The sequence below is a fragment of the Phoxinus phoxinus genome (genome assembly GCF_949152265.1).
Source record: "Phoxinus phoxinus genome assembly, chromosome: 1".
Classification (NCBI taxonomy): Eukaryota; Metazoa; Chordata; class Actinopteri; order Cypriniformes; family Leuciscidae; genus Phoxinus; species Phoxinus phoxinus.
In genome coordinates, this window is record NC_136876.1 from 8150709 (window position 1) to 8176988 (window position 26280).

Here is a 26280-nt window from a genome sequence, read left to right on the forward strand (position 1 = left end):
TGTTTAATAATGTCTTGCTCAGAGTATAAGAAGTGTTGCCAACTGTATTTTCTATACAGTATGTTGTTCCATTCTGTCAGCATATTTAAATGTGCCGTAATAAACAACTTTACGTGCTTTAAAGGCTTTGAGAATATTTGAGACTTTTTTGATGTGCTGCAAATATTATACACTTTCATCACAAATATTAACTGTACGAAAGCCTGTCCTAGACACCAAAGTTGTTGGCCACACGGACCGATTGTAGTGGGACAAACAGGAAGACGGTTTGGGGAATGTTCATCTCTGCACGCTTGTCTATGTTCTGTATAACCATAGACATCATATAGATAGACGCCCTATCGACCGCTACCCAGCCAACACAGCCATGTGGGGCCCACATGGGTTTGACCTGGGCTATCTAACTGGGACCCAGACAGTTTTGCCCCCGGTTTCCATGGTGGCCCTACATGGGTTTGCCCAGATGAAATGAACCCTGCTCAGTGTGCACACTACAGGCTGTTAAATGTAACACTGATCAGTGTTGGAGTTAATGAGATAATTCATTGATTAAATAATGATTGAGCATTAGTGATGAACACCTGCTGTTAACAAGCAGAATCACTGAAGGAAAGAGAAACACAAGAACTACTTCCAGCCACAGCCTTAGATGAAATCCACTGAAGATAAAATACACAAAATCTCTCAGGATCTGATTAAACAACTCCACAAACAGCATTACCAGCTTCACTTATTACTAACCAGGTTGACTTAATTTCTGTCAAACGTCTACAGAAGGTTAAGATGTTGATGATGAGAGTCCATACTGAGATTTAGCTAATACAATACTTAAACTACACATTGTGCCTTTAATGACTTTTTAATATTACTGCATATTAATTGTTCTAAGAACCACAATGTATATTTTAATTTGTGTGTATGTTGTGCTACTCTATAATGATGGTTTAGTTAAGGTAATTTGCAGCATATGTAGGGCCCAAACATAAACTCAAGCCCAGGGGCCCCAGACACCTCAGTCCTGCCCTTATTGTATTTATTTGTGCTATTGTTTGTAATTTGTTAATTTGTACTTTTTACTGTTTGCCTTGTTTAGTCGTCTTTATATATATTAAATTATTTATTGTTTTTGTGGTGGTGGTGGGTCCAGTGAAGATTTTTGCTGGGCAAGTAAAAATCTGAACCAGAATGAACCTGTAAAAAATGCTCATTTGTGTTGAGCCCTGCAAATATCAAGACCTGCCTCTTTTGTTATAAAAAAAAAGTCTTGTTATGGGGAAAAAATAAAATATTAAAAACTAGGAATTTCACTTGGTCCACACCACATCTCAAAGCCGGAGCCGGGCCTGGTGTTGTTTAAAGTTCATAGTAATTGTTAGGACTTCATGAAGCCTCATGGTGTGAATAAAACATCAAACTGACTAGAACAAACTCTTTGAAATGTATATATGATGCTGGATATCAAGGGTGAAACTGATAATAATGTAGACAGACAGCAATCTCATTCAATGTCAGTCCTGTGTGTGCAGTGAAATATAATTTAGTTAGGCATTTTAAAGCTCTATTGAGAAAATGAAAACATGGAGAGCTCAAAAAGCAATCATATCAGGCACTTCATGACTTTCGAAACTAAAATGATTCCTAACTCAGCAGAAAATAAGAAAATGGACAGTAACACTGATAAGTTGATAAAATGAGTAAAATTGAGTTTAATCAATAATTATATAAAGCAAATACAAACATTAAGTAAAAGCGAAAGAGACAGATCTCTCTCTTTACTGACTTATAAGAGGCAAAGCATCTCAAGAGAAGAAGAGAAGAAAGTGTCCAGTTTCAAAGAAACATGAAAGTATATCTTGTGTTTGCATGGAAGAGTCGAAGTGGAGGAGAAACTAGATGTTCTGATGAAAAACAATGAAGAACGAGTTAAAAATATCAGATTCATGTTTATCTTAAAAGTTTTATGGCCTCTTCTGGCACTCTTTCAGTTCATCTTCTGTAGTAAAGGACTGCCTGCACTGAAACACACGCCATGTCTTTTCTGCTGTAATATTAATGAATCTTCTCCTTTGTGTGAATCTTCAGGTGTTTCTCCAGGACTGAAGCTCAATGAAACTGTTTACCGCACTGATCACAGTTAAATGATCTTTCTTCAGAATGAGAAGCAGAAGTGATTTCAGAGAGAAAGCCTGAGCCACTTCTTCCCAGTGTGAACTCTCATGTGAATCTCCAGACTTGATTTACATGTGAAGTGTTTTTTACACTGAGGGCAGGAGACAGATTTTTTGGCTTCTCTTCTTCCTTTCTTGTTCGTGTCCATCAGGTCTAAAAGAAACATTAAATCAAGTGAGTTTCAATGGACTATTTAATGCAAACAACTTGCTAATCATGTCTCACTCATGTAGTTAAAGTAGTGATGGGAGATTTCAAAACACTTCTTCACGAAGCTCAGACACCTTTATGAATCTTTGTTTCAAATCAGTGGTTCAGAGCGTGTATCAAACTGTGAAAGTCTCATTTACACTGTTCTGACCAGCGTGGGGCGTTTCGAACGCTTTAAAACTGTTTTAAATTAGTTTTCCCTATCACACTCTAAAAAATATTGGGTTTTATAAAAATAAAAAAAAGGGTTGAGCCTATTAGGTCAATTTTTTGGGTTAGGTAGTTTTGGTAGGTTTTCAAGGTTTTTCCTGGCTCAAAACAAGGCGGAGGTGGTAAAACCGCATCATACATGTACTTATATTGTCTTTCCCACATTATTTGCGTTGGTGGATCGTGGTACCTCTGGGGCATGGGATCGTGGTAACTTTACCTTCCGGGGGCATGTCCAACCGGAATATATATTTTTTTACATTTTAAAGATAAATTCATTAATCTAGAGCACTTTGTGAGTTCAAAATAAAGAGCTCCAACCCATGTTCAGAGTGCAAATTGAACAAAGGAAAGTCTGTTTATTGACTTTGAGCTCTATGTCTCGTGATATTCTCTGATTTAGATATCTGCACCTGATCATCACATTACAATTATTCAAATTCTCAGTGTTAATCATGATAATATGGTAACATCACACTGAAGTAAGCTTTAGAGCAGAAGTAGCAGTGCTTCGCCTTCTGAGAATATAGTTCCCAGTATGTATACGGGTTAGAAGATGGCTGTGTCCCATGTGACATTGTTATTTGTACACGCTGTGACAATACACATCACAGAAAGTAAATAGGAAAATTTTGTCACTTATTGTGCAGTAGGCTAGATGGAGCCGTTTACCTCCAGTCTTTGTGCTAAGCTAGGCTAGCGGTGGGTGCGTCAGACAGAGTTACGGCACGCACGGAGACGAGAAGGGTATGTATGGACTTATCTAACTCTGGGGGATATGGTGAATATGCTAAAGTCCCGAAGAGTGTTCCTTTAAGACAGGGGTGCCCAATCCTGCTCCTGGCGATCGACTGTCCTGCACAGTTCATCTCCAACCCTAATCAAACACACCTGAAGCAACCAATTAAGGTCTTCAGAGCACGTCAGGATCACTTGAAAATTAAAGGCAGGTGTTTGATTAGGGTTGGAGATGAACTGTGCAGGACAGTCGATCGCCAGGAGCAGGATTGGGCACCCCTGCTTTAAGACATAACACATAATACACTATTTTTCGCCCCCTGATGGCGTATTTATGTAAAATGAAGAAATTGCCACTGAACAAATCAATGTACGAATAATTTTGGTGAACGAACTGAAAATGAACGAATCTCTCGAAAGAATAAAAATGTCCACCACTAGTACACACATTCTTCCATCACGGTTCGGCACGGTTAGCCAAGTGTGCTGAGAGTTCAGTGCCGGTTTGTAATTGTGCCGTGCCGTACCAGCCTCAAATGGCAGAAAAAAAGCAGCTTGTGTTGCTCAGCACATAAACATGAACTACTTACTGTGATCTTAGACTGCGGTGATGTGGTTTCTCCACTGTATGGATCTTCATGTGTATCTTCAGGTGACTTTTAATAGAGAAACTCATTCCACACTGATCACACGTGTGCGGCTTCTCTCTGCTGTGGATCCTCTCATGTGTTTTCAGATTTCCTGACACACTGAATCTCTTGTCACAGTGTGAACACTTGTAAGGTTTTTCTCCAGTGTGGATCCTCTCATGTTTTTTCAGACTTGATGACACACTGAATCTCTTTTCGCAGTGTGAACACTTGTAAGGTTTTTCTCCAGTGTGGATCCTCTCATGTGTTTTCAGATGTTGTGACACACTGAATCTCTTGTCGCAGTGTGAACACTTGTAAGGTTTTTCTCCAGTGTGGATCTTCTCATGTTTTTTCAGACTTGATGACACATTGAATCTCTTGTCGCAGTGTGAACACTTGTAAGGTTTTTCTCCAGTGTGAATCTTCTGGTGGAGTTTTAAACTGCTCGCTGTAGTAAAAGTCTTCTCACACTCAAAGCACATGTACTCTCTCACACCAGTGTGAGTTTTCTCATGTCCATGTAAATGTTGCCGCAGTGAAAAACTCTTCCCACACACAGAACATGAATGTGGCTTCTCCTTCATATGAACTGTCAGGTGTTTCTTCAGGTCTGATGCACTGCGAAATGTTTTCCCACACTGATCACATGTGAACGGCTTCTCTCCGGTGTGGATCCTAATGTGAACATTAAGGGATGATAATTGACTGAAACTATTCCCACATTGATCACATGAGAACGGCTTTTCTCCAGTGTGAACTTTCATATGAACATTAAGGTTTGCTAATTGACTGAAACTATTCCCACATTGATTGCATGTGAACGGCTTCTCTCCTGTATGAACTCTCATGTGACGTTTAAGTTGTGTTGATCCGCTGAATATCTTGCCGCACTGATTACATTGATACGGCTTCTCTCCAGTATGAACTCTCATGTGAACATTAAGGTTTGCTGATTGACTGAAACTATTCCCACATTGATTGCATGTGAACGGCTTCTCTCCTGTATGAACTCTCATGTGACATTTAAGTTGTGTTGATCCGCTGAATATCTTGCCGCACTGATTACATTGATACGGCTTCTCTCCAGTATGAACTCTCATGTGACACTCAAGATCTTGTTTGGTTGTGAAACTCTTTCCACAGCGACTCTCCAGTCTTTCTCCAGGTTGGACATGATGTTCCTCCTCCACTTCACTCAGTTCTTCACTCTCCTCCTTCACTTCTCTCAGTTCTTCACTCTCCTCCTTCACTTCACTCAGTTCTTCACTCTCCTCCTTCACTTCTCTCACTTCTTCACTCTCCTCCTTCACTTCTCTCAGTTCTTCACTCTCCTCCTCCACTTCACTCAGTTCTTCACTCTCCTCCTTCACTTCTCTCAGTTCTTCACTCTCCTCCTTCACTTCTCTCAGTTCTTCACTCTCCTTGGTCTCTTCAATCGGGTCTGACATGAAAGAAAAACAATTTTTCAAATTTTCTAAATAATTCAAAGAGAGAAATGTGGATTTAATGGAGATACAAAATGATCCCAGATGTAACAGACAACTGCTATATAAAAAGACAGAGTATTGCAATATTTTAAATTAAACATCCCTGAAACTTTCCATGAATGAGGTACACTGATCTTCCAGTTATTATTTTGTAAACATTTTAGGCACAAATCCCATGTTTCTGTAGTGAGAACTATTAAATATGTTTGATCAATGACATTAAAATACACAATACTGACATATTTTGACACAAACTTTTAGATTGATATATAATTATGTTAAACACTACTAAAAGGATTAATTTAGTATGGGCTTGAAACTTCTTCCATTGACTTCACACGCATGTGAAAGTGGGACACAAGAAACACAAGATCAAGTGAATTTCACTGTGAGAACGAACACAAATGATTGAAACGGAGTAGATTGTACATTTTGGAATTATTATTATTTGTTAATGTTATACATGTTTGTAAAACTACGCACAAAATTTATGTCAAAATTCGTTTAAAATTGTTACAAATTGTAAAGCACATGTAAAATAAAAAGGTTAAAATATTTAAATTTAGTTTGACCTGATGTTAAAAATCAATATGAAACCTCCATTTACTGACCATTTGTTTAAAAAAAACAGAAACTTTTGCAGACATTTCACATTTGAACTGTTTATCTAAAAGTGATGAAGTGCATGTATCTTTCTACATGAATGAATGAAGAATAAACACCAACCTCTTTGTTCTTCAGGATCTTCAGTGTGTTTCATTCTGCAGGGTTCTGGATCACTCGTGTTCTCACTGTCCTCTTTAATAAACTCAGTCTCTGCAGATTTCAGCTCTTCCTGATGCTTTCATGCTCGTCTTCACTTGCAGCTTCTTCTTCTTCTATTTTTATCTGGCGGTTGACAACTTGTTGTTGTATTACCGCCACCTCTGGACTGGAGTATACCCACAACTTATATTTTTCCCTATACTTTTAAATTCTTTTTAAAAGCCCTGTATTCTTTAAAAAAGAAAAGAAAATTTGACACATCTTATCAGAACTTCTATATAAAATATTTCTATAATTAAATATAATTTAATTGGCTTCTACTTGCTCAATAAACCTTTCCCTCTCATGCTTATATTTCTGACAATAAAACAATACATGCTCTACAGTTTCTGGGTTATTTCCAAGACAATACTCACAGATACCATTAAAAATAATGTACTGTTAAGTCTGGTGTGCCCAATCCTCAGCCTGGACAACACCACTTCTTCATGTCTAGTTCTACCTGACACTACATTCTTACTTAGGCCTACTTTAGACTGTAAGTTAAAAAGATGTCTCCCACTTGATTCATTTTCCCAACAGCGCTGCCATATTTCAAAAGTTCTTGATTTAATAATACTTTTAACTTCTGCTTTACTGTGTTTTATGTCAACATCAATGATATCTTTATTTGCTGTTTTTTTGGCCCATACATCAGCCAGCTCATTCCCCTCCACCCCTGTGTGTGCTGGCACCCATAAGAAGGAAAACATTTTACCCGCCTTTTGCATTCCACTCGCTAACTGCAATACTTCCTTTCCTGGACCCTGAATGGGAATTCTTGATACTTAAAATAGCAGAACTGGAGTCAGAAGCTATGACAGATTGTCTATTCCCCCCATTACTTTCTACCCATAACAGGGCAAACCATGTAGCTACAAGTTCTGCCGTATATACTGCCAAATCATCACTTAACCTATTTCCTACAGCCAGACTTCACTTGCAGCTTCTTCTTCTTCTTCTTTTCGATTAATGGCAGATTGCAACCATGACTATAAGGTGCATACCGCCACCTACTGTACAGGAGTATGTAACATGAGCTACATTGTAACTATATCATTAAAAAAAAAAAAAAAAAAAAAAAAAAAAAAAAAAAAAAACTAAATCCTACTATATATCCCTATATTTTTAAGATATTGTACCACTGCTTCCTGAGTATCATTAACCCCATCTCCTACTGTTCCTATCAAACCTTCAAGATTCCATTCTCTTCCTGCCTGTCTTATTTTTAAATTTAGACTCATTCTCTCCTCCCTGTATTTCCTACAGCGTAGTAGTACATGTTCAACATCTTCTTTTGACCAACAATCATAACAGTCCTCTGTTTGACTTTTGCCTATTAAAAACATTGTTTTATTTAACCCTGTGTGATCAAACCTCAGTCTGGTTAAAACGCACTCTTCTCTTCTATTATTTCTAATTACACCCTGTGCATTAACAGATTTTTGCAATCTGTAATAATTCCTTCCACATTTATCCACATCCCACCTACCCTGCCATTTCTTCATCATTTCTTTTTTAATTATTGCCTTAACCTCACCTTTTCCAAGGGGTATACTTATGATATCGTTTATCCTTGTTGATCTTTTTGCAATTTTGTCTGCTCCCTCATTCCCTTTTATACCTATATGAGCAGGTACCCAGCAGAATCTCACATCTATTTGTAGTCTCCGTAATCTATATAAACTTTGTTGAATTTCTAGCATTAAATCTTCTCTATTAGATTTCATATTTTGAATACTATAAAGCACTGATATAGAATCTACACAACATATCACTCTATCTGGTTTAACTTCCTCAACCCACTGCAATCCTATAATAACTGCCATCATCTCTGCCGTATATACTGAAGACTGATCAGGTAATCTTTTCCCAATACTTAAGTGCATTGTTGGTATATACACTCCTATTCCTACCTTATCCTCTTCATCTTTAGATCCGTCTGTATACACATCTAAGTAGCTGTAATATTTGTTCCTAATATATTGACTTGCCAGGTACCCTTTCCGACTCTCTTCCCATTCATTTTTAAGTTCCAATATATTTAAATCTATCTCAGTTTTTGGAAACAACCATATAGGGATATTACTAATAGGTGTAGGTGAATTAATCCAAATATTATTTATTCCATATTCCTCCGATTTTGCTTTGGTTACCCATCCAAAGCCATTACCTTTAAAAGAACTATACTCCCAACATTCCTGAATAATACTCTTTGCATGGTTTCCATTCCCACATCCCTTTAAGCGACTCCAATATGTAAGCATGAGTTTCTCTCTTCTCAGATCTGATGGTACTTCTCCTAACTCTACCTGTATTGCTTTAATTGGTGTTGATCTTATTACACCCGCACAGATCCTCAATGCTTTATTACTAGCTCTATCTAACTTCTGTAAATGTGTCTTAGCTGCTGCTCCATATACATAACATCCATAATCTATTGTTGACCTCATTAACGCCCTATAAATAAACATTAAGGATTGTTTATTTGCTCCCCAGTCTTTCCCCACTACTGCTCTCATTAAATTAATAACTTTCTTGCATTTTGATTCCACTTTTTCAATGTGTATTTTCCATGTTCCCTTTTGGTCTAACCACATTCCGAGATATTTAAAATGATCTACTGTTTCTATATTGTGACCATATAACTGTAGTTTCTGTTTTTCTATTCCTTTCTTCCTGGTGAATATCATATGACAAGACTTACTTGGAGAAAGCTTAAAACCCCAATTATACGACCATTGTTCTACCTTTCCTATTGCTTCTTTTACTTTATTCCTCACCCTTATAGGGTCTCGTCCTCTTGCCCAGATGGCCCCGTCGTCTGCATACAAAGCTGTTCCAATCCTTCTGTCCAGATTCATAAAAATATCATTAATCATAACATTAAATAAAACTGGACTAATAACACTACCTTGTGGAATTCCATTAACAATTTCAAATTCCTCAGATATGTCTGATCCCACTCTAACTTTAAATCTTCTTTCTGACAGAAAGTCTAAAACCCAGTTATAAAACCTACCTCTTATTCCCATTTTGTTCATTTTAATTAACAACCCTTCCCTCCACATAGAATCATAAGCTTTTTCAATATCAAAGAACACAATACTCATAATTTCTTTCATTTTGAATGTTTTCTCTATCTCATTACTTACTTTTACAACAGCATCCATTGTGGAACGCCCTTTCCTGAACCCACTTTGATATGGTGCAAATAATCCTCTATGTTCTAAGGTGTAGTTAAGTCTTCTGACTAGTATCTTCTCCATCCACTTGCAAAGGTGTGACGTTAGAGCAATAGGTCTGTAATTACCAGCATTATTAGAATCTTTCCCTGGTTTATTAAATGGCAAAATTAATGCACTCTTCCAGTTTTTTGGCATTATACCTTCTTCCCATATCTTATTAAATAAATATAATATTAACTGTAAAACTTTTTCAGGTAGTTTCTGAAACATTACGTAACTCAATTGATCTTCTCCTGTAGCGGTATTACTAATATCATTTAACACTATAACTAGTTCATTCATGCTCATTTCTGTATCCAAAGTGCTTTCCTCTCTATCTTTTTTAATAAACACATCTCTATTTTCCTTAATAATCTTTTCTTTCTGTATTCTGTGAATGTCATCTAAATGATCACCACTATGTACACTGGCAAACTTCTGTCCCAATAAATTAGCCTTTTCTTTATCTGTTATTGCCAGTATTCCATCCCCCTCTAATACTGGTATTTTAGTATACACATTTTTCCCACTCATTTTTTTCAACATTGACCATACTTCTCCTATTTTAACTTCCCTCCCTATAGAAGAACAATAGTTCCTCCATGCATTCCGTTTACTATTCTTAATTACTCTTCGTGCTTGAGCCTTTTTCCTCTGGTAATTAATTAAGTTATCTTGATTCAAGTTATTTCTTAGCATTCTCATAGCTCTATTTCTTTCTTTAATAGCTTCTGTACATGAATCATTCCACCAAGGGACCATTTTCCTTTTCCCCCCAACTGACTTATATGGTATACTTTTTAAAGCTGCATTCAATATTAAATGTGTAACCTCATATGCACATTCCTCAATATCACCCTGCATTGTAATTGTCTCTGCTGAAATACAACATATTTCTTTAAATTTTTCCCAATCAGCTTTATCAAACTGCCACTTCTTATGATAAGGCCTTTCTTGAAGATCTATTTCAATATTTAAAGCGCAAAGAATTGGAAAATGATCACTTCCAATACTTGTACTTTCCTCAACCTTCCACTCACAGGAGTCTGCCAAATTGCTAGAAACCAAAGTAAGATCAATACAAGATAATTTATTGGAACGTATATCTATTCTTGTACCATTTCCATTATTTAAACAAACTAAATTCCTAACATCCATAATTTCTTCCACTACTTCTCCATTACTATCAGTATACTTACTTCCCCAAAGACTATTATGCGCATTGAAGTCTCCACACCAAATTTCTTTCCTATTTCCTTGTCTACTTATTATTTCCTCTAAGATTTCTAATTTTAATGATTTACAGGGGTTATACAAGTTAATTACAACTAAGTGCCCATCTGGTTTATAAATTTCAATAATTACACATTCTATTTCTGTTGTAGTTTCTATTCTTCTAAATGGTATTCCATCCCTTACAAATGTTGCACATCCTCCACCCTGACTTTCACCTCTGTCATACCTAACAGACTGATATCCAGGTATAATAAAATCAAGATGAGGCCGCAACCAGGTTTCTTGAATGCAAACAGTATCCGGTTCAACTTCAGATTCTAGTATAAACTTCTTAAGTTCTTGTCCATTTGCAATCAGACTCCTAGCATTCCATTGCAAAAGATGGAACACCATTATAATCTTAAGTAATCCTCTGAGAGCCTCCATCATTATTAGTACTGAGCATACCATGAATCTCTTCAGCTTTAAGATCTGTGATACCTAAGAACTCCTCTGCAGCTTCTACCACTGTCTTGATCCTATCACTTTTCCTTTCTTGTCGTGTAGCAATATTCACAACTTTACATATAAAAGCAACAAATCTCTTTTTTTCCACCATCAAGGTGTTCTCCTCCACTATACACTTATGCGTACATGGTTGCTGCATGACTACCGGCATTATGTCTTCTATTTCTGGTTGAAATCTCTTTATTCTCGTTCTCTGAGGTAGACCTGCTCCATTCATTATACTTTCATTTAGATTTCCATGATTCTCTTTTGTTTTATTTTCCTTGGTTTCATAACTACCCATTGTTTTTAATGCCTCTGCATAAGACACCTTATTCACAACCTTGTACCTCTGTACTTCTTTAGCTTGTTTCTGGACCACACAACCAGCATATGCAGCACTATGCTCACCTCCACAGTTGCAGCATTTTAGCTTTGAATCCTTATTACATTTTCCATATTCATGGTCTCCTCCACATTTTGCACATCTTTGTCTCCATTTACATTGTTGAACTGTATGTCCCATTCTCTGGCACTTATAACATCTTAACGGTTGTGGTACATACTCTCTAACTTTGTAATTGATCCATCCTATTTTAACTTCACAAGGCAGAGACTTTTCAAAAACAAGCAGAACAGACAGGCTGTCTGATTTAACACCATTTTTATTACTTTGTAGTCTTTTCACCTCTAGTATTTTCCCACCTTTAATCTCCTTCTTTACCTCCTCCACAGACATTTCCAGAGGAACATTTGAGATCACTCCTCTTATCTTTGCTGCCATTCCTGGTACATGCACTTTGATATTTCCACCTCCAAGGTTACTCATTTTCAAAATCATTTCCTGTTGCTTCTTATTTACTGCTGAAATTAGAATTCTTCTGTTACTCAGTAGCTTGGCATATTTGATTTTCCCCATATCTTTCTCAATTGCTTTTGTCACTTGTACTGGGTGAAAATGACCTTTATCATTACTGAGTGTAACTATAACTTTCCACTCTTCTCGCTTATCATCATCATCATCATCAGGTCTGCTATTCTCTTTAGATTTAGCTCTAATCTTTTTATTAACTTGTCTTAGAGTATTCTCTCCTCCACTACTCGCTTCAGACCAAGATTTTTTCCTTGCCATTTTAATTTGGCTAACCTCCATCTCTGACAATCTCCCATAATTATCGCTACCATCTGAGCTATCACCCATTGTTACACTCACGGTACAGTTTGTTTACAATCTGCCTTCGTTCGCTTGCCGCTCAACAAGCCTCCAAAGAATTCGCGTTCACCGTTTATCTACTTCTGTCTTTCTTCTTCCAAAGATCGACCACTCGCCGACTCGCGCTTCTCTTCACTTGCAGCTGATGGGAATTTACAGCATTTATTGGGGAATTACAGTGGGAGGAGCTTCACTGATAATGTGATTGTAGTGGGAGGAGCTTCACTGAAAATGTAATTGACGTGGGAGGAGTTTCACTGATGGTGTAATTGCAATGGGAGGAGTTGATGTGCCTAAATAAAATATTTATCAGTTACGGAGTTTGTTTTTATACCAATTGATAACAGAATATAAATGTTATGTTATACAATGTTCTTCCAATTATAAATAATGGTAAAAAAAAAAAAATTACAGAAATAAACGTAGGGGAGAGCGGGGCACAACCAACGCAGGGCTAGTTGTAACACCCTTTTTTTAAATACTTCCACACATGCTAACATTGGTTCACAAGGGTGAATAAAGAATAAAGATAAAGAGTCAATGTTCAGAAATTATTAATTATTATTATGTTTTGAACTATGTTGTATAGCTGTGTTTTCCGGTGTGTTCAAAGTCAACCTCAAAATTTAAATTCTTTATTAAAATAGGGCATTATTTTATTTGAAAAAAAGTTAATAATAGGTTTTATTGAGAAAATATTTTGAGAAAAAAGTTTGTCTTGTATTTTTTTTTTATTAGATCAGATAGCATTGCTGTCATATTGGGCACGTTGTCACATTTCACTTCCATTCTTTTGGCGTATATCAATAAATAAATATACTTTTTTATTAATAAAACAAAACCACATAATTGTACTAGACATGTGTAAAATGAATGTTGGGAAAAAATAAATAATATGAACCCTAAGTAGATTTACGCAAACTGAGAAAGTCAAAAGCGTTAGTTTGTGCCCCGCTCTCCTCTACATATAGTAACCAACAGATACTCAGTCTGTCGACACCAATGAAATGAGCTTTAAGTGACAATTTACAGGAGATCTGAAGACATCAGAGAGAATTGTGGGTAAAAGTAGTGAACGAATGTAGGGAATGATGTCGTTCACTCAGAATTCGGACACCATTACAAAATGGCTGATACCCTATATAGTGCACTATGAGCGGTTTCAGACACAGCCTAGATGTAAACAGTTGTCAATCTAGCGATCTATTAGACAAACTAGCTTCAGGTGTTCGGCGGGAAGAAACTAGGCTGGCAATTGGTACGCATGTTGGGCGGGAGTGCTTTATATGTTCGATGTTGTCGGCAGTATGGAGTCAGCAGATTCAGGGGAAAAGACATCCAGCCGGTGATCTGACGAGCGCGTTTGTGCGAAGCCGATAAAGTTCCGAAACGAAACCAGCATTCTAACGGAATTGGATTTCGGGATCTCCACAGTTGTCGCCGTTGTGGAAAACACAGCCCCGATGCCGTCAAGTTAAGTGCCATCTATGTCTACTTTGCAGTTCGATGTGGTGGGAAGATTGCCTGCCTGTGACTCCCCTGATCTGTACACGTCATTGTGAGCTTTTCTCATATCTTGGTTTCTCTGCCTCTCTCCCTTCGTCAGTAAAAACGAAACCTTTCTGAAGTGTTCCCTCGGCTCGACTGCTCTTCTGCTCACTTAACACAGCAGCAAACCAGCCCAGCCCAGCTTCAGGGAGACGTTTGCCTGGATACTGTTTGTTTTTCTTGGTCACAGTGAGTTTACTGTTTGTAGTATCCTGTTTTGTTTGAAGTGTTCACATTGGGAAGTCTCTTGCTGTTTAAAGTGTGTACACGAGTGCTTTGACGGTTTCGTGTTGTTTGGTCTGCACCTAGGCCACTACAGTTCCAGATAATCAGTCACCTGTGGCCTGGGTGGGTTATGTTGGCAACTTGACTTAACCCTGAGTGTTATAAACAGCGGCTGCCTGTTGATGCTAACTAGCTTTCCATTGCCAGAGCCCCTGCTGGAGAGAACGAGAAACTGATGCTAACTAGCTTTCCACTGTTCAACCCCTCTGCTGGAGAGGATGAGACACTGCTGCGCTGACGCTAACTAGCTTCCCATTGCCAGAGCCCCTGCTGGAGAGAACAAGAAACTGCTGCGCTGATGCTAACTAGCTTTCTACTGTCCAATCAGTCAAAAAAATATCGGTTGAATAATCGGTACCGCATGTATTCATATTTGAGCGATACAATTGTACCTTGATCATTCATGTTAGTTCATAGTACATTAACTAAGGTAATAATAGATCAAATTAAAACTCAATTTAAAATATATTACTAAATATTACTAAAATTAACAAACTAACACTGAACAATACTTCTACAACACTTATTAACCTTAGTTAATGCTACAAATGGAATCTTATTATAAAGTGTTACCATTTCATATAAATCCAATGAGTCATGCTTAAAGATGGCCATATTTAAATATCTGCAAAGGCCAGAGCATTAAAATGACATGTAGTCCTATATTACATGTATAGTCTCTCACTTTATTTGCTTCTATTTTAGAACACTAGCGCTAAGCGCTATATAAATGTAATGAATTATTATATTATTATTATTATTACTTGATGATTATTATCTAATCAAAATGACAATGTATTGTAGTGATAAAAAAAACAATCGAATGCGTTTCTGATTTGTTTATGGCTGCATGAACATATCAACGTTAAGAAAGCAATCACGTGACGGCACTAGCTTTAAATATGCAACTTCGCCGGCTAGTGAATGCATAAAAGTGACCAGCTGAATATAAACTAATGGAAATAGATGGTAACAATTGTGACATAGAACATTTGGGCCAGGTTTGCGTGTGTTTTTGTCACATTGCGTTGAGGTAGCCACTACTAATGTCAGTCCTCTCTGCCTCGACGGGAAACACGCTGCTGTTCTTTGTCTGCTAATGTAGCATCTAATCAACAAATAAATTACTTTATAATGATATGGCAATATGTACTTTAGTGTTCTGTATGCATACCATTTAGCTGTCGCTGTTTTAAATGCGCATCTGAAGCGCTCTCCGTGAAGCTGAAAGTACAGAAATGAGTATGTCGCTTAATCAAACTGTATAAAGTTTGACGGTTGTGTAAATATACCGTTTACTGCTCTCCTCACCTTCTTCTTCTTCTTCATCTTCTGATATTTTCTGCAGACTAGTCGCTACAGTGGCGTATTGCTGCCCTCCTCAGTTCATTTGAAGAATTAATAGATTTAACAGATAATATCCTATAATATGGGCGATAATATGGGGCACTTTTAGCCTTGTGAATCTGAATAAAAAGAACTTGTTCAAAAGTTACCTAACACAGTCCATAAGTGAAAATTATTTGTCTAGTTTTAAGGTCTCTGATGAGGACAAACTTAGATAAATTGTTAATATTTTACATTTTGTCCGACCTGCAATGAACAAATGTCATTTCCACCACATCTCAATATACAGCTGTTATTTAAAAACAGAATAACTTATGCCACTCAAGAATTGTTACTAGTTTTACCAGTTTTTCCACAATGTAGCCAACAATAATTATACAATGAGATAAAAAAAAGAAAGAAAGGTAGTAAAACGTTTTTAAGGTGGTTTTATTGTTAGTTTGACAAAGAAAGAGGAATTTGTCCAAAATTATATTTATTTTGAAAAATATGACCATAAAAGTGCCTATAGTCTAAAAATCACCCATATATCGTCCAGTCCGGTGCAAAAAGTTAATAACAAGTTTTGTTGTCTCATGGTCCTTAGTACAAAGTAATGATTTTAACTTGAAATGCCAGCTCCCGACAGCTCTGAGTACTACATGAGATTTCTTTCTGTACACGACATAAACAGTCCATTAGTGCTCACAGTTTCTACTTCTCCACATGGTTGTTTTCCAACCATCCTAAACCTAAACATATTAAAATTTATATGGCTTTGAGGTTTGCTATGGAATGAAATTATGCATGTTAGGTGATCACATGAACTGATTTAATGTATGTATTTAACAACCTTTGAAACCACGTGTTGAATATATTATCATGTTTGGTGTATTATTCCTCTCTAACTTATTGCTGATTATCATTCATTTCAAATTCATGGTCAGTTGAGTTGTACCTGTCATGATTGCATCTCCCCCCAGGGTTTTAATACTATAATGGTACAAAAATAAAATTGTTACATTTGTATTTGACTATGTAATGTTTTCGTCTGACGTTCCTTGATTTCACCACTAGATTGCGCTATTTCTCCTTGGTTAAATGGTTGTAATGCTCTCGCATGTGTTGAATCACACCTAATGATAAACCCTATTTAAGGCCTTACTGCCTTTTGTTCCTGTTCAGTCCTGATGTTAGCCAAAGCTGTGTCATTCCTAATATATAACGCATTCCTAATTTCCGTCTTTTGGTTTGTTTTTGGATTGTATCTTTTTGTGGATTTCTGGTTTTATCTAGTGGTGGGCAGATCGAGGCTTCGTGAAACACTGAAATAGTTTAATCAAATATGCCAGACTGAGTTGAGGAGACACCCGTGACCGCTAGTGGTCAAAACAGTGTAAATTCAACAAAACCCCGACCAAACATGCATAAAAACACATTTTACAAATCTATTGCAAATTATTTATTGAAAGTAAAATCTTTCAATTGAAATCATCTGATAAGATTATCAGGTGTATATGTTCTTTTATCAATTGTCAGGGTTTGTTCTCTGAATGGCTCAGCTAAACAGGCCAATAAGACTCTAACTACCATTATTCATTTTAATTATACTAATGTCTAATTAAAACGTCTACAAATGTACAAAACTGATCAGAGATCAGGTAAAACCCACAGACATAACTTTGTTCTGGCAGTTTGATACTCCGAACCATTGATTCGGAAAAAAAGATTTGTAATCACTAGTTTTATGTTCTTTTTGATGTTTAGGAAGATCTCTTCAGTCTGGATTGCCCTTTTTTTTGTATTGCCTCTCAAAGAGTTGTTTGAGTTTCCCTGTAGCACATTCACCTAAAGTGCTACAACCTCCTCCAGTGGTGGAGTGGTTAGCATCAAGGACACACACACACACCTGAGATCGATCCCCAGCTGGATCATAACAGAAGCATTTTAGGTACTTGAGTGTTCCCTTGGTTATTGAGCCCACGTAAAATCTTTGGTCCAGTCGAAAACCTGTAACTCACCCTTATTAATTATTATTTATTTATTTTTATTCCCATCATTTAATTTATTTTCAGTTTGTAGCAATGCTTAGTGACAGACTAAGATGTTGAGTTGGTTATTTTGACCATTACATTAGCTTTGTTCCCCTATAAGCTACGGGAATGTAGCTGATTCTGAACGAACTCGTCTTCGAGATGAACGTGTTCTAACACATTTTTAGTCAATAAAATGTTAACATATTTGACCATTCATTTTTTTGACATTATAGGGGAAGCCGAGCTTCCCTTGCAGTCTTAAATAAATCCCCACTGCTTATAAACTGAACAGAAATGTGTTTAACTTAATAGAGATATTAAAGTATCCTACTGTATAATCTAGGTACTGCTGCTGAAACATGCAATGAGGAGAACAAACAATGTACTTGTCCTTCTCTTGATCACCAGCCATTTGCCTTCAGGTTTATAGTCTTTAGGTTTCTGTGTTGATGTTACACTCATGTTTAATAATGCCTTGCTCAGGGTATAAAAAGTGTTGCCAACTGTATTTTCTATACAGTATGTTGTTCCATTCTGTCAGCATATTTAAATGTGCCGTAATAAATAACTTTACATGCTTTAAAGGCTTTGAGAATATTTGAGACTTTTTTTGATGTGCTGCAAATATTATACACTTTCATCACAAATATTAACTGTACGAAAGCCTGTCCTAGACACCAAAGTTGTTGGCCACACGGACCGATTATAGTGGGACAAACAGGAAGACGGTTTGGGGAATGTTCATCTCTGCACGCTTGTCTATGTTCTGTATAACCATAGATATCATATAGATAGACGCCCTATCGACCGCTACAGCCTACTGGCGCGGCCAAGCCATGGGGCCGCCATCTTAGACCGATCACCCGCTCCACTCAGTGTAATCTGTATGGCAGGTGCAATGAGCTGTCAGCGCATTTAATTAATCATACCGAACTGATTTTCACGCGGGTAAAACACAAATAACCTATATTTATATATAGCCGCGTTTCCACCGTGGGAACTTTCCCCAGGAACTAGGAACTTTGGGGTGGTACTCGGTGTGTTTACACTGCAGGAACCGGGGTCTAAATGAAGTTCCGGGTAAATATTTCCCCCTCCGAAAGTCCCTGCTTGCGAGGTAGTACTTTTTCAAAGTTCAGGAACTTTCGGGGGCGGGACTTGTGCGCCTAACATGCTGATTGGTTGTGTTCACGCCGCATTTTTACTGGAGGACTCCACGCAGCATTCTATTTTAACCGGCATTTTTAAAAATCTATTGCGGTTTGTGGCTTCATGCATTAAGAGTTGTCTGTCTGCAAATATGGAATTTAATTTAAAAAAAAACACACACAGCTGGACCGACGACGAGGTTCAGGCTTTATTAAGCGGATTTGTGTAACAGGAAATTTTCTGCGCGTTCGTCCAAGCCATCTCACGGTCAATGTCCGCAATACATCACAAACACAACTACAGCACAGTTTGAATCTCCTCCATACTTATTATAAATGTGGCGCTCAAAACTGATTACTGTCCGTCGCAGACTGGGAGGAGCAGTCGCGCGCAGTTTATAATCTTCCCGGTACTTTAGACCGCGGTGTAAATGCAGAAAGCAACCGGTCTGGGGCAAAAAAAGTTCTTGGGAAAAAAGTTCCTGGGACAAATTGTTCCGGGTAATTTCGGTGGAAAAGCGGCTATTGTTTATACTACAGGGCCGTTGAATGCTTGTATCTGATAACCGAGAAGCTCTTGTAATTATTACTTTACCCCACCTCTCCATGCTGGGTGAACACCGGCTGGTGCAGTAAACATAGCCTAGCTAACGTTAGCTGGCTACGATTTCAGTACAGTAATATCAAAGATCCTTGCTCCCTCTCAATTATCTGGTAATATTCTATTCACAAAATACAACCAATAGTACGGTAATGTTAAAACTTACTTGTGAAAAGTAATTCCGGGCCCTATTTGCGATGGTCCGCTGATTAAAACAGGAAAATGCTCCACAGTGCTCTGGCATCTACGCTAATTTTAGTGTCTTTGTTTATCCCGAGGTTTTCCCGCAGCCTGCTGGATCCAGGCCGTATCCAGATCTGACGAAGGACCTTCGCCTGGACCCGATGACAACGCAGTGCTGAAGTGAACTAGTCTCTCCCCTGTGAAGGATCCCTTTACCACTAAAGCGTTGTCGGGATAATTTCGGTTTCGCGTATCTACCCCGAAGTGATACAATTCTGTTTCAAAATGTTAAGGCCAGACAAGTAGTTTAAGGCTTGGTTTGTAGGGAATTACAAACCTGCGCACATATATTCAAATGCGCATAACTATAGAATTAATTATTGATGCGCACGTGAGCGCCATCGGCGTTTCTCACAGGTTCGCGTTTAAAGTCTGTGTAGAGAGAATGGTGTGGTTTTTGCGGCCTCTAATTTAATAACTAATGATACATGTAATGGAAGTGAATCAATCAAAACTAACTTTAGCTGGAAAATATCTTTATTCAAGAACCGCTATAAAGACAAAATTTCCTTAAATTATCTGTTTATTACTGTAAAGCCGCTTTGAAACCCCTTGGCTCGATTGCAGCTGCCTCAGTCTGCTCGCCGCCGTGGGCGCCCTCTTGCGACTGGAAGGCGCCCCAGCCCGTACCAGCCCCGCAGCGATGCGATGCTCCCGTTACGGGCAGTTTAGAGATGGGTTGCAGTTCTTTCTAGGAGGTGGTTGCAGGGCCACTCCTTCCCCCGGTGGAGGGCCGGGAAGAACCTCTTCTTCCAAAGAACTGTCATTCCCATCTCTGAGCACACAGAGTTCTCGGATGACAGTCTGCGCCGCTCACGGGCCTCGCCACTCTCGTCTCCCTCGGTCGCCAGACCCCTGGCAGAGCAGGCCCCCGTGGAACGCTGGTCCTTCCCTGGCCTCCTCTGTCAGGACGCGGCTATTGACCGTTCCCCCACACCGGGCCGCTATGCCACCCACGTCCGAGCCGGTCATTCCGCTTCGCTGCACAACCAAGGGTACGTCTGTGGTTCGCATGACCCCGCTGGCACAGTCCTTGGGAGCCTGGCTAGAGCTTTCCAATCTGTCCCGCTGGGTCGCAAGAACCATCAGGCTCGGCTACGCGATTCAGTTCGCGTGGTCTCCTCCCCACTTCAGGGGAGTCCGCTTCACTATGGTTGGTGGCAATGCCCCTGTCATGAGAGCGGAAGTCGCCACCCTACTGGTGAAGAGTGCGATCGAGACTGTCCCTCCAGCCGAAATGAGGTCCGGCTTCTACAGCCTCTACTTCATTGTACCCAAGGAAACCGGTGGGTTACAGCCAATCCTGGACTTGCGCCTCTTGAACCTTTCCCTTCACAGGCTTCCGTTCAAGATGCTCGCGGCCAAACGCATTTTCGAATGTGTGCGGCCACAGGATTGGTTTGCAGCGATCAACCTGAAGGACGCCTACTTTAATGTCTCCATTCTTCCTCGACACAGACCGTTCTTGCAGTTTGCTTTTGAGGGTCGGGCATACTAGTACGCGGTTTCTCCCATTTGGGCTGGCCCTGTCTCCTCACGTCTTTACGAAGGTCGTCGAGGCAGCCCTTGTGCCGCTACAGCAACACGGGGTTCGCATCCTGAACTATCTCGACGACTGGCTGATCCTAGCTCACTCTCGAGACCAGGTTTGCGAACACAGGGACCTAGTGCCCTGGCACCTAGCTCGTCTGGGCCTTCAGGTCAACTGGAAGAAGAGTAAACTTTGCCCTGTGCAGAGGATCTCTTTTCTCGGTATGGAAATTGACTCGGTCGCCATGTGCGCGCAACTTACGAGCGAGCGCAGTCACTGCTGACTTGCCTGAGACAATTCGAGGGCAAGAGTGCGGTTCCACTGAAACTTATTCAGAGGCTCCTGGGGCATATGGCATCTGCAGCCGCGGTAACGCCGCTCGGATTGCTTCATACGAGACCGCTTCAGCACTGGCTTCGCGATCGAGTCCCGAGGTGGGAATGGCATCAAGGCACGTTCCGAGTCACTCCGACCTGCTGTCAGTCCTCCCCCCCCCCCCCCCCCCCCGTGGAAGAACATCAGCTTTCTACGGGCCGGAGTGCCCTTAGAATGAGTTTCCAAGCATGTTGTTGTCTCAACGGATGCCTCCACGGGTTGGGGCACCATGTGCAACGAACATGCTGCCGCGGGCTCCTGGACAGGACTAGTTTATGCATAACAATAGCTGTACCTCTGGCTCTGCTGTTAAAATTAGAGTGAAACACCAGGCCTATCCAGGGTTTTCTTAATCTAACATGGTCTTTGACTCACAGGTGTGTTGAAGAAAATTGTTATCAGAATTAAAATTCTTAAGATGAGAAAACACTTGAGAATGTTTAATTGGTCCTCCTAAACCTCGGACATTCCAACTAACCAGGTTAACAGAAAATATCCCTACTACTCAGCCCCGTATTTAGTCCAGCCATTTCACTGGTGCATGGAAAACTAAATCAGTAAAAAGGACTTCTGCAAATTGGGTGGTGGACTCTCTGGAAAGCCCAGCACCCGTAGATTCTGTTGCTTTGATCGGGACACTAAATCCTCCACAGCAGAACCAAGCGCTGCATTTAAATCAGCCGCCGCCGTTAGATTGGCCTTGAGGGAAGTGACGCTCTCCAGCTCAGTAAACCTGCCGCTGTGGTCAGTGAGAGCCGTCTCCATCTGGGAAATAGTGGCGGTGTGAGAGGCCAAAGTGCTGTGAATGCTTTCCAATGATGTATGTAATGGAGATAAAGAAGAGTTCAGCAAAGCTGTGAATTCCTGTCAAACTTCGCCTCGACTTCTCAAGCCCTGACACAAGCACCACTGCTGTTAATGGAACAGGCGCTGCTGCTATTTCGGATGCCTCGTAGTCTTTACCAGAGCTTTCTTGGTTTTTAGCACTGCCAGTGCCAGGTTTAGTATTTTTGCCCATTTCTGTATTAGCTCCACTCCCTGATAACCAAAGACACTTTATCACGCGCAAATGCTAAGAAAAGACAGCTGTAGTAAACACTACTTAAGCAAAAATTCAGAGCACAGACACCGTGCAACCTCTCACTACATCGTGAAACCAGAAGTTCTCTCTGAGCAGACTTAATTTAGCTTATTTTGGCCTACACTGTTAGACCTTACCAGGGTTTTTTTACAGTAAAATACTGGCAACTCTGTTGCCAGTAATTTACTGTTAATTGTAGTTATTTACTGTAATCTACAGTATGTAACTGTAAAAATGCACTAAATTAAAACTCGAATTAAAACGAATTTCACTTCCAGAAACCGACTGCCTTAAATAGACCAACTGCCATTTAAATGTATTAACTAAAATTTATAATGCGTTAAAAACACGAGCAAAGTATTACTGTGAACTTTCATTTGAGACCACTAAAAAACTTTTGTACATACAAAGATTTCCACTGGACCAGCAACTACACAGTCACCGCCTGTTAAATAAAGCAGCATGCAGCTTATCACCAAACTTTTACACCTGTTTTATATCTTACAGTTTATTACATTCCGTGGGTGTGTCTTTTTATGTTACACTGTTAACCCTTTCAACGCCACAGGACAATCCACACTACAAAGAGTAAAAAGTAACATTGCCGCAGTGTTGCAGTGAGATCATTAAGTGAATATGGAAGTGATTGTTGAGCATTCGTGATGAACACCTGCTGTTAACAAGCAGAATCACTGAAGGAAAGAGGAACACAAGAACAGAAAACAGAGAAACACAAGAACTACAACTGACTTCCAGCCATTACACATTATTACACTTATTATTAACCAGTAGGGATTTATTTCTGTCATACATCTACAGAAGTTGTTATTGAGATGTTTAATTGAAAATGGTTGATTTGAAGTTACAATTATAGAGATCAGTGTTTGCTTTAGTTGGGATGCTGATGCTCAAATATTAGTTTTTCTCTTGCTGCTTGAGCTGTGTTTTTGCAAGTCACATTTGTGCACACACACAGTTTGTGAATGATTGCTCAAACTCAATTCTCACTTGTTCAGTTTAATCCTCAATCAAAAGTGTTACTTTAGCTCCACTGTGAAACCACAGCAAGAAATTAAAATTATTTTTTTGAACACATGCATAACCAAAAGCAACAGAGCTACACTGTCTTGTAGAAACACAGATATATCACAAATTAGCACATGAATCTCAACAATGGTGGCAATATTTTTTTTAATTTTTTTTATTCATGCAGCAGTGCATGCTGGGAGTTTTATACTATCCTGGAACCCAGCATGCATTGCGACATGAAACTTTTGATCATCACCATTGTTGAGATTCATATGCTGATTGTTGATGTCTGTGTGTGTGCTTGAGTCATGCATGAGTTAATACATTTTAATGCATTGTACGATTTTAATATTCTTCAGAATACCAGATTACAAAAATATTGATGGATTTCATGTAGTGGATTATATGTATATGTATACCCATAAATTAATTAAAATTACTGATCTCCATCATGGTGACAACAAACTTTATTATTAACTAAATCTCTGTTAATTCTCAACAATGACTTTTGTACATGTATGGAAGAAATAATGTAAAACTGGTTTCACACTCAGTGTGACTGGAAGTCAGTTGTAGTTCTTGTGTTTCTCTTTTTTCTGTTCTTGTTTCTCTGTCCTTCAGTGATTCTGCGTATTAGGTGTTCATCGGTGTCTCAATTCACTCACTTCTTTTCATTCACTCTGTCAAGTGGACTATATTAGTGAACTAGTGTAGGGAATAGTGAATGAGGGTATAGGGTGTGATTGGGAACACAGCCTCTGAGTGTCGACTTTGAGCGCTGTTAATTCACAGTATATTCCTGTAGGTATATTCCTGTATATTACTGTTTTAATGGAAAATGGTATGATATTGTAAGAATTTGGCCTTTTTCTACAGCAAGGGTTAACAGTGTAACTAAAAAGTAACTCCAGTTTTAAGACCTTTGACTGATGCAATAAAAATACAGATAGCGATTTATAGGATATAAGTAAACAGAGTTTCAAACATATAGGCCAAACTAAAAATTAAATTAAAGTGAATAATCTTTAACTGATCAGCATTTTACAGTTTTAAGACCTTTGACTGATGCAGTAAAACAATGATAGTGCGCAATAGGGCAGGGGTCCCGCAAAGTTTAGATCCAGCACACTTGCCTGTCATTAGTAAAGTCAGAAATCCTGAAGACATCGATGAACTGGGGGCTGTTCCATAAAACGAGATTAGAATACAAGCCAGACTTATTTTGGTTAGTCAGACTTATTGTCGGTTGATTCTGTTTCATAAAGCAAACTTAAAATAGTTCAAACTCAGTTACCCTGGCAACTTATGCTGGGAAACTAGCCTGGTCCAGGGCAGGCTAACTGTCAGGCTAAGCCTCAGTTGTTGCACAGATCCTCTAACACTGACCAATAGGAACACAATTACTGACAATCTCTCATACCATTATTTGACTTTATTAACCACTATAAGTCCAAAAATAAATATACATTGAAGAAAATCAACTTAAATAAGGCTACAATGATAAATTAGACAATATAGACCTACAAACATATATATGTCGGGGTTTATATATAAATAAATAAATATATATATATATATATATATATATTATATATATATATATATATATATATATATATATATATATATATATATATATACATATATATCCTACAGGTTTTCTTTTCTTACTGGCTGAATGTTTTGTGATTTAATTAGATAGTTTTAAAAATGTATGAAACAGAACATTTAAAATAAATAATTACAAAAGCACAGTATACATTTAAACTGGTAAGATGAATCTGAGCTTAGTAATTGCTATATTAACCTACACTTGATTTACCCCATTACAATAGTCCCTTTACAGTTATTTATATCATAAAAATACACTAAATTGTAGGTTTAAAATTCTAAATAAGGCACATCTAATGTCCAACAACCAATATTTTAGCATTTATATTTTATGTACTTTATTATGTCTTTCAATTCAAATACATTTCACAATTATACAAATGGACAGTTCCTTTAAAGACATAATATTTCCCCCCAATAAATCTTATTTTTCCTTTTACTTTTTTCTTTTGTGATAATACCCACCAACACATAAAAACAATTAGAACAACAACCATTAAGTACATAGTTAGACACTTTTACATATGAAAAAAAAGGAAAAAATCAAACATTCACATATTTATATCAAACTCTTATAATGACACATAATTCATAATAAGTTATTAAAGTAATATTATTTAAATATCAAATATTAAATAAGTAAATAAATAAAATAACAAATAACTAGAATTAAGGGAGGGAAGGTTATTTAGTTATAGGCTAATATGTATTCCTTTATTTTATGGAATATTCTTTGATTTTAGAGTTGCACATATCTTTTCAAAATGTATACTTTTGCTCTTAATTTCATGTTATCCTCTCCATAATGCACTGTATAAACTAAATCTAACCAAACATTCTTGCTTTCTCCAAAAAAAGAAGAAGATTGCTCAAGAAGATTGCATCAGCGCTCGTTCAATGTGAAGTTTACAGCAAAATGGAACTATTTGCACGACTTTCTAAGATTTTCAGATGGAGAATATTCCTGTGAAATGTAAGTTTTGCAAACACCATGTCTTAAGCGCATAAAACAGCACAAAATATATGCAGTTTGATGGTGGATCGATTTGATCTA

The 26280-nt window shown here is 38.3% G+C and overlaps 2 protein-coding genes across 2 annotated transcripts in view; both read right to left on the reverse strand.

Moving 5' to 3' along the window:
* Positions 1-26280, reverse strand: part of LOC307000642 (uncharacterized protein) — a 395066-nt gene that overhangs the window by 171806 nt on the left and 196980 nt on the right. The window lies entirely within an intron of this gene.
* On the reverse strand, positions 1680-6336 carry LOC307000482 (uncharacterized protein). The gene is made up of 3 exons (XM_079616117.1): positions 6173-6336; positions 3918-5400; positions 1680-2322 (listed from the first exon to the last, which is right to left on the reverse strand). The coding sequence occupies exons 1-3, from the start codon at positions 6204-6206 to the stop codon at positions 2256-2258; spliced, it is 1584 nt and encodes a 527-aa protein (XP_079472243.1). The 5' UTR covers positions 6207-6336; the 3' UTR covers positions 1680-2255.

Bases quoted from the DNA above. Each gene is read 5' to 3' on its own strand.
- LOC307000482 (XM_079616117.1), bottom strand. From the start codon at position 6,206: ATGAAACACACTGAAGATCCTGAAGAACAAAGAG. The intron at 5,401-6,172 runs GTTGGTGTTTAT...CTTTCATGTCAG, and splicing joins AGATCCTGAAGAACAAAGAG to ACCCGATTGAAGAGACCAAG. The intron at 2,323-3,917 runs GTAAGTAGTTCA...TGTTTCTTTTAG, and splicing joins CACCGCAGTCTAAGATCACA to ACCTGATGGACACGAACAAG.